This window comes from Nerophis lumbriciformis, linkage group LG18 (genome assembly GCF_033978685.3).
Source record: "Nerophis lumbriciformis linkage group LG18, RoL_Nlum_v2.1, whole genome shotgun sequence".
NCBI classification, from domain to species: domain Eukaryota; kingdom Metazoa; phylum Chordata; class Actinopteri; order Syngnathiformes; family Syngnathidae; genus Nerophis; species Nerophis lumbriciformis.
The window spans coordinates 32,755,103-32,768,410 of record NC_084565.2 but is presented as its reverse complement, the minus strand read 5'-3'; the positions used below and the strand labels follow the sequence as shown (position 1 = coordinate 32,768,410).

At 39.4% G+C, this 13,308-nt stretch overlaps 1 protein-coding gene across 8 annotated transcripts in view; it reads right to left on the bottom strand.

Moving 5' to 3' along the window:
* exoc1 (exocyst complex component 1) overlaps positions 1-13,308 on the bottom strand; it is a 32,987-nt gene that overhangs the window by 14,137 nt on the left and 5,542 nt on the right. For 3 of the 8 annotated variants that reach the window (XR_009817073.2, XM_061978118.2, XM_061978119.2), the window contains exons 4-12: positions 10,403-10,562; positions 10,225-10,242; positions 9,488-9,675; positions 9,190-9,417; positions 7,567-7,699; positions 6,384-6,493; positions 2,049-2,198; positions 1,785-1,893; positions 48-92 (exon numbers count right to left, since the gene is read on the bottom strand). Coding sequence is in view for 7 of the 8 variants with exons in the window: in XM_061978118.2 (XP_061834102.1) it covers positions 48-92; positions 1,785-1,893; positions 2,049-2,198; positions 6,384-6,493; positions 7,567-7,699; positions 9,190-9,417; positions 9,488-9,675; positions 10,225-10,242; positions 10,403-10,562 (1,141 nt within the window). In the remaining variant the exon portion in view is untranslated. The remainder of the gene's footprint in view (positions 1-47; positions 93-1,784; positions 1,894-2,048; positions 2,199-6,383; positions 6,494-7,566; positions 7,700-9,189; positions 9,418-9,487; positions 9,676-10,224; positions 10,243-10,402; positions 10,563-13,308) is intronic. The other 5 variants (XM_061978122.2, XM_061978123.2, XM_061978120.2 and 2 more) reach the window with 3 other exon arrangements.

Genomic DNA, 13,308 nt, shown 5'->3' with positions numbered 1-13,308 from the left:
GGAGTAGGGAGTGTGACAGTGACCTTTTAACCTCGTGGCTCACTTACTTTCCGTCTCCTGTTTGAGTGCACTCTCTTTCCGCGGAAGCGTGGCTGCAGCCAGTTAGAAAGGGCAGGCATCAAAGACAGAGAGAGGTTAGGCTTAGTACAGTACATGCAGCACAGGAGGCGGCGGGCTCAGGGTTAGATGGGCAACTTGACATAAGCTCACGTGCACCGCAGTGGAAAACAAATCCTTTGTCGGCTTTTTTTGTACAACACAAAGTGCAGAAAGCAGCTCAAACAATTGCTCAACTTGCATATTAGACATTTTAAAAAGTCAAGAACATAGCACATTTTACACATTAATAACAATTGTGTAGTGTAAATGACAATAGGCCTGACTCCTAATGGACATTGTATCCTCATTGAATTAACTGTGACAAATAATGACATTTTAGTGTATGCAAGTGATTATTCAGTTGCATACACGGCCTCTGCAGTGGACATAATTAACTTTCTGGTGTATTTCTTTTGTCAGAGTTAGTAAAAGTCACTGCAGAGGACCCAGGTTCCCAGGAATATATATTGTAAAAGCACACTTGTAATGTTTGAAATTAAAGGGGTTGTTTGCAACATTTACACAGATGCCTGCCTAGAGGGCGCCAACTTTCCAGTGTATTTTAAGCATTATATCCCGCCCTCTTGCGGCTTCTAGAACGTAATGACGTAATTACGTACATACGTAATAGAGGTGGGGGAAATAATTGATTTTTAGATGCATTGCAAGTCGGACATGGACGGTTATAGAATCGATTAGTAAACCCCAATAATCGATAATTGATTTATTTATTGTAAATAAAGTAATGCAGACAGTTCTTAAATTTGGCTGACTGCAGCGAGCCACCTCACCGAGAGATCGGACCAGCTCCTTTACTATCGGGCACTAATGGTCCAGTTTTGCACACATTTTCATTAGTTTAATATATGTGGGAATTAATTTAACTGTTTCTTAGTACAAATGAATTGTTTTTTAATGTTGTAAGTGATAAATGCTTATTTAGTGAAACGGAAAGAGATGTAAAACTGCATCATAAATTAATAATCAATTTTCAATCGAAATGTATCTCCTGAATCGTAAACGTAATCGAATCCTGAGGTGCCCAAAGATTCTCACATCTAATACATAACATGTGCACGCGCATTAGCTTTGGGTGTTGTTAGCTAATCACAGCGATTTGTATAGTTAGTGTTAGCTGTCATTGAATGTATATTCTATCATAACAACAACATGGTTACAAATTGTTTGTTGCTTCATTTTGACTGTTTTTGTATGTGTGCACGTGCGCCCTGCGAGACAGGATGAGTGACAGCTGTACACACCAATCATATTATTCAGGCCGTAAATGTTTTTTATTATATAAATTTAGTAATTGTGAAAAATATATTTCAAAACAAATGTGCTGTGTCAAACCACTAAGGGTAACATTGGCTAGCCAATAGTGTTGTTATATTTTTTGGTTTGGAAAATTCCACTGTGAGCAAGTTGCAAACAGCCCCTTTAATTGAACCACTTAGGATCTGCACCCGATTCCAAACAAATTATGAACGTGACCTACAAAATACACAACCATAATTTCAGGGAACAATGAGGATACCCTAACCTGGCTCCAACCCTGAAGAATATGCTACACTGGTACAAGTCTGAAGTTATGTCCTGGGAAATGAGGCAATAACGCTATTAATGTGACCACCGTAACGAAAGAAAATCAAAAAGACAAAAGTTTTATTTAATGAACATCTTACCAAACTTGCCCTTGGCCTCTTTGCTTGTTCCCGCCATCTTTATCTTGGCAATCTCAAAGAAGTCTTTGATTTCTCGCTCATACAGTCGACTCATGTAGTCCACATAGGTCTGAAAACCAAATAAGATTCCACTGTTACGCCACTTTACTTGTTAACAATAAACACACGGCAGTGCAATTCTCCTGGTGTGACTGTAAAATACTTAAAGGTCATCAAGATGTATTAAAAATGGGCTCTTAACCCCTGAGAGGAGAGCACACTGACCCTTGACAAGCCCTCATATTTCTCCCTGTGGGTGTTCTTCAGCCACTCCATGAGCTTGGCGTAGCGCAGGAGGTCCCGGTGGAGGGGGCTGTGTTTGGGCAGGGTCAGCTCTACGGTGTGCTGGGACAGTGTGGAGCTCTGGTCGTAGCCCTGAATCGCAGAGGGACATGAGCCCATTAGCAGCACATCAAAAACCACAAATAAATCTAGTAACTCTCACGGTAGTTGATATACAGGTAAAAGCCAGTAAATTAGAATATTTTGAAAAACTTGATTTATTTCAGTAATTGCATTCAAAAGGTGTAACTTGTACATTATATTTATTCATTGCACACAGACTGATGCATTCAAATGTTTATTTAATTTAATTTTGATGATTTGAAGTGGCAACAAATGAAAATCCAAAATTCCGTGTGTCACAAAATTAGAATATTACTTAAGGCTAATACAAAAAAGGGATTTTTAGAAATGTTGGCCAACTGAAAAGTATGAAAATGAAAAATATGAGCATGTACAATACTCAATACTTGGTTGGAGCTCCTTTTGCCTCAATTACTGCGTTAATGCGGCGTGGCATGGAGTCGATGAGTTTCTGGCACTGCTCAGGTGTTATGAGAGCCCAGGTTGCTCTGATAGTGGCCTTCAACTCTTCTGCGTTTTTGGGTCTGGCATTCTGCATCTTCCTTTTCACAATACCCCACAGATTTTCTATGGGGCTAAGGTCAGGGGAGTTGGCGGGCCAATTTAGAACAGAAATACCATGGTCCGTAAACCAGGCACGGGTAGATTTTGCGCTGTGTGCAGGCGCCAAGTCCTGTTGGAACTTGAAATCTCCATCTCCATAGAGCAGGTCAGCAGCAGGAAGCATGAAGTGCTCTAAAACTTGCTGGTAGACGGCTGCGTTCACCCTGGATCTCAGGAAACAGAGTGGACCGACACCAGCAGATGACATGGCACCCCAAACCATCACTGATGGTGGAAACTTTACACTAGACTTCAGGCAACGTGGATCCTGTGCCTCTCCTGTCTTCCTCCAGACTCTGGGACCTCGATTTCCAAAGGAAATGCAAAATTTGCATGGTTGGGTGATGGTTTGGGGTGCCATGTCATCTGCTGGTGTCGGTCCACTCTGTTTCCTGAGATCCAGGGTGAACGCAGCCGTCTACCAGCAAGTTTTAGAGCACTTCATGCTTCCTGCTGCTGACCTGCTCTATGGAGATGGAGATTTCAAGTTCCAACAGGACTTGGCGCCTGCACACAGCGCAAAATCTACCCGTGCCTGGTTTACGGACCATGGTATTTCTGTTCTAAATTGGCCCGCCAACTCCCCTGACCTTAGCCCCATAGAAAATCTGTGGGGTATTGTGAAAAGGAAGATGCAGAATGCCAGACCCAAAAACGCAGAAGAGTTGAAGGCCACTATCAGAGCAACCTGGGCTCTCATAACACCTGAGCAGTGCCAGAAACTCATCGACTCCATGCCACGCCGCATTAACGCAGTAATTGAGGCAAAAGGAGCTCCAACCAAGTATTGAGTATTGTACATGCTCATATTTTTCATTTTCATACTTTTCAGTTGGCCAAAATTTCTAAAAATCTCTTTTTTGTATTAGCCTTAAGTAATATTCTAATTTTGTGACACACGGAATTTTGGATTTTCATTTGTTGCCACTTCAAATCATCAAAATTAAATTAAATAAACATTTGAATGCATCAGTCTGTGTGCAATGAATAAATATAATGTACAAGTTACACCTTTTGAATGCAATTACTGAAATAAATCAAGTTTTTCAAAATATTCTAATTTACTGGCTTTTACCTGTAATTCATGAATGATTTCAGGTAAACCCCTAATTGGCACTAATGTGTCTTGTTGTCCATCAGTTGCACATTTTTGGCTACCTACTACACCCCCGATGCATGCTTGTTAGGGTGAATAAGAATCTATTGTAAGACAAAGGCAATTGCATGTTAGGACTCAGAAACAGCAGACACTTGCAGAACATGGATACAAGACAGGGTCTCTCTTGAGCTGAGGGGCTGTAAGTCGATTAGAGATCAAGCCCATGCAATGGAGTGTGTATTAGACTAGAGGAAGGCCTGTAGGTGCCATGTTAGGACTTGAGACAAGGCAGGGAGGTACAAGGTCAGGGGTGAGAGTGTACTTACTGGAAGTGACAGACAGGAGGACCTATAGAAGTGAGGGATGGTCATTTTGAAGTGACTGAAGTGGTTGAACTGACAGAGACAGAGCATAGAGCAAGAGTGCGGGATGATTCAAAGAGAGCCCTACTGACAATCAACAAGAGGAAGGAAGAAAAGAAAGAAACGGGGAGGTCCAGGAGGACGAGTCAGCACTAAACAGGAAGTCCGGTGCCACAGTGAGAGGAAATGGGAGAAGAACTAGAACTATAAGAATTTGTGAATTGTAGTTTGCACTAGGGTATATGCAATGTGTCATGCTGTTTCTAACATTGTAATTACTGCATTACTTAGAAGAATAGGATAACATGGAAAAAAAGCCAAAAGTAATAAACAAGAAATGTGTTATCCTAGAGAACCACATATTTTTACACAACACAATACTTGTATTTATCATAAAGGATGTTCAACAGAACGCTGCAGTTCCAATAACGAGGCCAACAATAAGGAGGGGAAAAAACAACTACCGGTAGTTTAAAATTGAAGTTCAATTGTTGGGCCATTTTAATATCCTAAGTATTGTGCAAACACAACATTTTAACATGATGCAAATAAAACTGTCACCTGTGTTTTGTCTGCCTTATCTTTGTAAAGGCAGCATTTCCTTGAATCTCTTTAACATAAATGTATTAAAGTACGGTACCAGTAGAATGAGGAAAAACAAGTTGACTTTATATGCCTAACTGTGTTTCGCTGTATCCATTAAACCATATCCAATTGTATTTACAATCCACACAGTATGTGAAAATACCATCTCAACATCACAAATGCCACAATTTCAGACGGCCATCCAGAATATTCAGTTTTGAATATCTTTGGCAATTTCCGTAGAATCGACGACGTATGACGTCGGGATGGGAACGCCTTCTGCACTCGGACCATATCATCAGATCAGTCATACTGGAAATATGCAAAAATTGGAAAGAGATCTGCTGTCACAATCCTTATGTAAGACAAGAACACATATGCTTGGCTTTTTTTAATGTACGGTATTCGAATGTGTAAATAAATAGCTAACAATTGAGTCAACAGATCGAGGGTCCCCTATTGCGCCCATAAAACCCTCTAAAAAACATCCAGAAACTGCCAACAATACTCCATTTACATGTTGTGACCTGAATATTAACCAAATATGCACAATATTGTTATTATAAGCGCTAACGCAGACGGCCTATTTTAACGACGCATTGATAGCAGTGAGCTAATGCTATCTTACGTCGCTACTGTTGACACACTGAGCCGGCGGCTGCTTCTGCTTTGTCTCAAACTTGCTAAAAGTAAATTCTAGATTATAACTCATGCATCTCACCTGGTAGTAGCCAAATGTGGCCATGGACTGACAGGCTCGTTGACTATGACATCCCCCGAGATGGCGAAAAAGACACAAAAAGGACGTAGTTGCGGAAACTTTTTTCAACCCCTCGTGAGGATTGGGAATTATTCTTCATCTAAAGATATTTTTGAAGCCCAAATACATTCATATTGCACTTCATGCACCCTCTTTATTAACCAGTAGAATTGTCTTTATTTGCTATTTTTGTTCTCCACCCCGTTTCTCCTTGTGCGCACAGTGAGTGTGCGCGCGCTGATACACTTAACATGCTCATCCGCTCTGTACGTGACCGCAGCACGGCATCATGCGGATGAAAAAAAAAGCTGTATTTTTCAAAGGATGGCACATATATAGGATAGTACCGTTTTCAATTCCTTAGTACCGATTTCAATTATTTAGTACCGCGGTACTTTATTAGTACCGGTATACCATACAACCCTACACTTGGCTAATAAAACTTATTGATCATTCTCCTTGTGTTCCGACTCAAAAATATAAGATTCTTGATCATATTTTTTTCCAAAGTAATCATTGTTGGCCTCACAAAGTCTGCTTGATTAGCAGACAGATCATGAGATCGGCTTGCTCATTATCTCTAAAAATGGCCTGGGAATCTCTGTGAGATTTATACAATTTAGATCATATCTATTTACCCACAAACTTTGTAAGTCTTTTGGTGTCATAAATCAGATGTATATGATTATAGCATCAATATAGAGGTGTTTTTCCATTCTACTGGTACTTAAACACTGTATGTAGTAGTGAACTTGAAAGGTTTATCGTGATGGCATGCACATTACCTGGTGCACAAACACGTTGTTGAGGTGATTGGTGAGGCGGCGAGCAAACGTGTCTCTCAGCTCTGTAAAAAGGTGCTGCTGCTGCTTTACGGCCATCAGCTTGTCGTGGCCTGTGTAAACAAAACGGGCAGATCTCATACGGATTCTGACAAAAGTGTGTACACCTTTCACATTCCAGCACCTATTATATTGTATCTTCTCAAGGGACAAAACTATAGAAATCAATCAATCAATCAATCAATCTATGAAATGTGAATATAACGTTCGAGAAGTCTGTACTGCATAGAAAGCTGTTTGGATTTTCTACAAAGCTGGCAACACCACGCAGTTAAGAGTTTAAACAAAAATGGTTGTGTGTTGACTCATTTTTAATGGATTGTATATCTATACTACTATACATGCTGTACACTGACTACTCCAAAGTAAGTTTAATTTCTATACTACAGAAATATTCAACTAAATTATTTTGGTGGAAAGTTAAGGACCGGGGGCCCGACTTCTCCCTTCACTATTATTCTTATTTTGTATCTACCGGAGAACCAGAGTCTTCTACGTTCGACATTTGATTTTTGTCTATTCTTTCAAAAGTTACAGGGGTGCTCTGCTGTTTTTAAAGACCTTGTGCAAAAAAGTTCCTCAAACATCATTTATGTGACAGCAGTTTTATAAAATGCTGAAAAAATATGTCTCTCACAAGTTTTTTGAATTGAACTCACTGACCACCAGTTGAATAGCCCAAGTGATGGAAAAAGAGAGGACTTCAAATGGAACCTTGAGGAACACCACTAGTATAACTAAAGAAGTTGAACAAATGACTACTGATTGCATCTGAAGTAAACAAGCTACAGCAACAACTTAGTTACATAAATCTCATTACAAATGAACGTCTAACTGCCAAAAAGGAGAGGACTTAAACGGGCGCCTTGAGGAACACCTCAATCATGTAAATCACAAGTTTGGACCACAGTGTTCTATGTTTGCTGGCAAGGTTAATATGTCAATGCAGTGGTCCAAGTTCCTCCAGACAACAGAAACACTACTGTTTTTAGGAATATGCTTTAAACATTTTTGTGTCCCAATGTTTTGAACTGAACTCGCGAGCCGGTATGTGTTATTCCTGGGCCGCCAGTTGAAGAGCCCTGCTATAGTATTTCCCTTTTGTGAAATATTGTGTTATAAATACCGGGAAGCAGGGCCACGTTCATGCACTGCAAAAGGGCTTCGGCAGCGTTGATACAAGCCTCGATGCCTTTCGGGGAGGACAGGTCTCCATCTTGCAGGGCTCTGATGTGTCCCTTAGAGAGGTCCATGTTGTGCTACGTGAGGAAAGGTGACACAGTCAGGCGGCAGCACTACAATTAACATTGTGTCCGTCAGGATATCCACACATTTCACAATGCCGCAAATAGAATTTAATCATAGCTGCTTTGTTTACAAGAAGATTAGAGTGATTAAGACACAATAACACTGTATGACTTACAATGAGTAGAAAGCATGGATAGATGCTAGGGCTGAACGATTATGGCAAAATAATACAATTACATTGATTGATAATGTAATCCCGATTTGTAACACGATTATTCATTAATTTGAAAATATCAGTATTTATTGTAACCACCAAAACTCAACTTAGTTTAAACATACATTACATAAACAGATGTGCATTAGTAACAAATAAAAAGTAATATATAAAAAATATATAGAATAATAATAATATACAATAAATTCAAATAACAATAGCAGTATAAAAAACAACCAAATTCAGTTTTTCTGTTTTAATGGTTTTTAAGTCCATTTAGCTTTTATACTTATTTTACCACCGTAGATTACGTGCTTTTTGCGTCATATACAATTTAATAAAATGTGTGTTAATCCAAGGCAAAAATCCTTATATTAATTGGTTGCAATAGATCTTTGGACAAGTTTGACCAGTATTTTAGGTCAAAGCATAATAATTATGGAAATGTATCAATACGTGCTTTAAGTACATTATGCTTGTGTAAGGTACTTTTTTTGAAACCTTCATTTTCTTAGCATACTGCACTATTATTGTGAGGAGAGGAAGTGTGCTGTGCTGCTGTTCTTCGCTTCACGACAAGTAAGGAGACAATTGGAGGCTGTAAAAAATAAAGAGAGAAAAAGCCTCTCAAGTTGCGACTGCTGCTCTGTTTGTACATTGATTTTACATGGATGATGTGGGTGTATGGATTGTTCTTGCTTAAACTTCGTTGTTTAGTCAGTGTTTCAAGTGGCTGTCTTGACATTGTTTAGTTCAAGACGGGGTGGTGTTTTGTGGATGAATGAGCAATACTGGCCACATTATTTTTCCAAACAAATGTTTCTTCTTCTCAAAATGACATAATTTCACTTACATTTATGTCAATTTCCCTAATATCCTTCATTTAACAGCGGATTCAGTTTTATTGGAAAATTATGTGACTCCGTCCATGATTACATGAACGTGGAAATCAAATGCCCTACTTTTTTTGTTGAGGTGAGTGATTATTGATTATGTATACTAGTGCTGTGTCAAAAAAAAAAAGTCACAACCATGGTGAGATCCCAAACTTCTAGTAGACTTGCTCTTTTTTCACTAATCCGCTCCTCATCTGTGTCACTGTTACAAGCTCCGGAATTTGTATGCACGTTGCGAGACCCAATAATAATTTTTTTTCTATGATTGTATTTTCATGATCGTGAGAAGCCATAATCGAAATAAATGTTTTATTAATTGTCCAGCCCATGCATACATGGACACAAAAGCCATGCAAGGTTATTTTAGATTCATTCAAATAGGGTTCCTCACCACTAAGAACTGGATCTCGTCCAGCAGTTTGCCGTTGTTGGTGTTACTGATTTGGATGAGGCGGTTGCTCTGCGAGATCTGGTCCATCTGCTCCTTGACACTCTGCAGCATCTCCTCGTAGCTGCTCAGCTTGCCCTCGATGGTGTCCACCTCGCCTAGGGCCTCATCCAGCAGCTTCATCAGGATGTTGACCTGTTTCTCTGATGCCATGATGGACTGGATATTGGCCTTTAAAAATCAGGGATGAGGAGATAATTACTTGTATCCGATACTGATGTTACCGTATTGCATCACTTACCCCATCTAGCACCTGCAGCTCCCTAGAGAGCTGCTCTGTAAAGGCCTCAGCATTGGAGATGGCGTAGTTGCACATTTCCATCATGCTCTCGATGTCCTGCTCCTCACGGGCACTTAGCTCCTGGTAGTCATCCAGAGCATCTTCATCACCGCCGGCAACATTCTGGCTCTCGCCACTAGGCACAGACTCTAAAAACAGAAAAAGGAGGCATGCAAAACATGATCAAACATTCGGTTGTGTTCAATACAAATTGAGGTGTTGTTTTGTGGACTTGGACAGGTGAAGACATTCAGTTACAGGGAGGCGACTGACCTCATAATATTTTTGTCTTCAGTTTCAGAAATTGACGCTATAAAAATGTATTCATTTATCACAAGTTGGTCATTTACCAGCGGTTATGACAAAATGCAGCACACGTTTGAGGCTGTAAAATAAAATAAAAAATCCAGTACTCCAAAAACACACCAAAAAATATGAGAAGAATGTATCATTAGAAAAATGAAATTTTTTAAAACTATAAAATCACAATATGGAGAACAGCTTTTGGCTAGATTAGGTAGAACATTATGAAACAAACACATTGTGGCCTAGACAGGTATGAGTTAATGCAAATAGCCAAGTTTATGGGGAAGTGTCAAATAATGAGGGTAATGATTTGACGTAATGGAGAACAATGGAGAGGGGGGAAGAAGAGGGAGGAGGGTGGGGGGTTGGGGGGGGAGTTAAGTCCTACCAACCTTCCGCTTTAGGAAGTTCTGGCCAGAGAAGGTTTAAGAGAGAAAAGTGAGAAGATATTTAAAAGCCATAACATAACCCAAAATGCAGAGACAAGCTTTGAAAACTCGCAACATGCTTCTCATAAATCCAATCAATACAGCAAATCAGAGAGAAAGTGAAAGGGGTCAAATTACGCACCTTCCAGCAGCTGGGAACTGACATTGACAAACTCCACCTTCTTCCTCAAGTAGCGCTGGTTCAGCTTCCAGATGCAGGAGATGAACGAGTTCTTCTCTGCGGCGCTGCTGGCCACCCAGCGGTAGACCTTCTCAAAGTGAAGGTCAAATTCGGGATTTTCCTGAGCAAAGGGAGCAAAAAACAGAAAGACATTCACATAAATACTCAAAATATAGATGGTGGGTGCATTTACTCAACAACAAGGCGATAAATAGAGAAATTTACTGTACAAAAAAAATTATTTTTTTTACCTTAATAATGATGAAAAAATTAAAAGAGTATTTAAATAACAAGTCCATTGCACATCACAGCAGCACCAAAACCAGCGGAAAAAAAAAATAAAACATTTTGTATTACTCTTTTTTCTGTCCTTTCTAATCCATTTTCTACTGCTTGTTACTCTCGGTGTCTCCGAGCCGCTCAGGCAAATCATATTGTCTAAAAATGCATTTTCCCATCAATAACATGACATCATTGGCAAAGTGCGCGCTCTTTCAGTCAACTATTGCGCAAAAAAAATAAATATATATATATATATATACACAGTATATATATATATATATACACACACATATACATATATATATATATATATATATATACACACACATATACATATATATATATATATATATATATATATATATATATATATATACATATATATATATACACACATATATATATATATATATATACACATATATATATATATATATATATATATATATATAGACAGCCCGGCCCCCGGCCAAATTGTTTTAACCCAATGCGGCCCCCGAGTCAAAACGTTTGGGGACCTCCTGAACTAAGCAATACAATTGTGCACATTGAACCTACAAGGTGCTCTCTTCTAGAACTGAGTGGTCCTTCTATATAAAAGCGAAAAAGAGAAAAATATGTTTTTACGGTGCGTTCAAGGACCGCTGAACAGAGTAGAACACAGCGGCCACCAGAAATAATAAATAATAATAATACATTTGATTTGTTATGCACTTTTCGTTTAAATAAATCCTAAAGTGCCACAGTACAAACCAATATTCAAAACAATAAAACCATAGCCATTGAAACAGTTATTACTAAGACTAAAACACTATCAGTGAAGCACAACAAGAAAACACAAAACATGTGTACTCATTGTTAATTAAAAAACTTGGTCAAAATATTTCAGTGTGTGTGTAAGTACTTTTTCAGCACATTCAACAATACAGCGGCAATAATAACAGTGATATGAAATGTTCATAATTCGTAACATTCCTAGTTCATTGTAGACAACAGTGTGGCAACGTGCATGAGTTTCACACCAACATCTGAGTCGCGTCATTTTAAAGTGCATGCATAGGTACAAATCCCGTTTCCATGAGTTGGGAAATTGTGTTAGATGTAAATATAAACGGAATACAATGATTTGCAAATCCTTTTCAACCCATATTCAATTGAATGCACTACAAAGACAAAATATTTGATGTTCAAACTCAAACTTTATTTATTTTTTTGCAAATAATAATTAACTTAGAATTTCATGGCTGCAACACGTGCCAAAGTAGTTGGGAAAGGGCATGTTCACCACTGTGTTACATGGCCTTTCCTTTTAACAACACTCAGTAAACGTTTGGGAACTGAGGAGACACATTTTTTAAGCTTCTCAGGTGGAATTCTTTCCCATTCTTGCTTGATGTACAGCTTAAGTTGTTCAACAGTCCGGGGGTCTCCGTTGTGGTATTTTAGGCTTCATAATGCGCCACACATTTTCAATGGGAGACAGGTCTGGACTACAGGCAGGCCAGTCTAGTACCCGCACCCTTTTACTATGAAGCCACGTTGATGTAACACGTGGCTTGGCATTGTCTTGCTGAAATAAGCAGCGGCGTCCATGATAACGTTGCTTGGTTGGCAACATATGTTGCTCCAAAACCTGTATGTACCTTTCAGCATTAATGGTGCCTTCACAGATGTGTAAATTACCCATGTCTTGGGCACTAATACACCCCCATACCATCACAGATGCTGGCTTTTCAACTTTGCGCCTATAACAATCCGGATGGTTCTTTTCCTCTTTGGTCCGGAGGACACAACGTCCACAGTTTCCAAAAACAATTTGAAATGTGGACTTGTCAGACCACAGAACACTTTTCCACTTTGCATCAGTCCATTTTAGATGAGCTCAGGCCCAGCGAAGCCGACGGCGTTTCTGGATGTTGTTGATAAACGGTTTTCGCCTTGCATAAGAGTTTTAACTTGCATTTACAGATGTTCACCCTTGCTCCTGATGGGTGCTGGTTAGCGCCTTGCATGGCAGCTCCCGCCATCAGTGTGTGAATGTGTGTGTGAATGGGTGAATGTGGAAATACTGTCAAAGCGCTTTGAGTACTTTGAAGGTAGAAAAGCGCTATACAAGTATAACCCATTTATGTAGTGACCAACTGTAGTTACTGACAGTGGGTTTCTGAAGTGTTCCTGAGCCCATGTGGTGATATCCTTTACACACTGATGTCGCTTGTTAATGCAGTACAGCCTGAGGGATCGAAGGTCACGGGCTTAGCTGCTTACGTGCAGTGATTTCTCCAGATTCTCTGAACCCTTTAATGTTATTACGGACCGTAGATGGTGAAATCCATAAATTCCTTGCAAAAGCTGGTTGAGAAAGGTTTTTCTTAAACTGTTCAACAACTTGCTCACGCATTTGTTGACAAAGTGGTAACCTTCGCCCCATCCTTGTTTGTGAATGACTGAGCATTTCATGGAATCTACTTTTATACCCAATCATGGCACCCACCTGTTCCCAATTTGCCTGTTCACCTGTGGGATGTTCCAAATAAGTGTTTGATGAGCATTCCTCAACTTTATCAGTATTTATTGCCACCTTT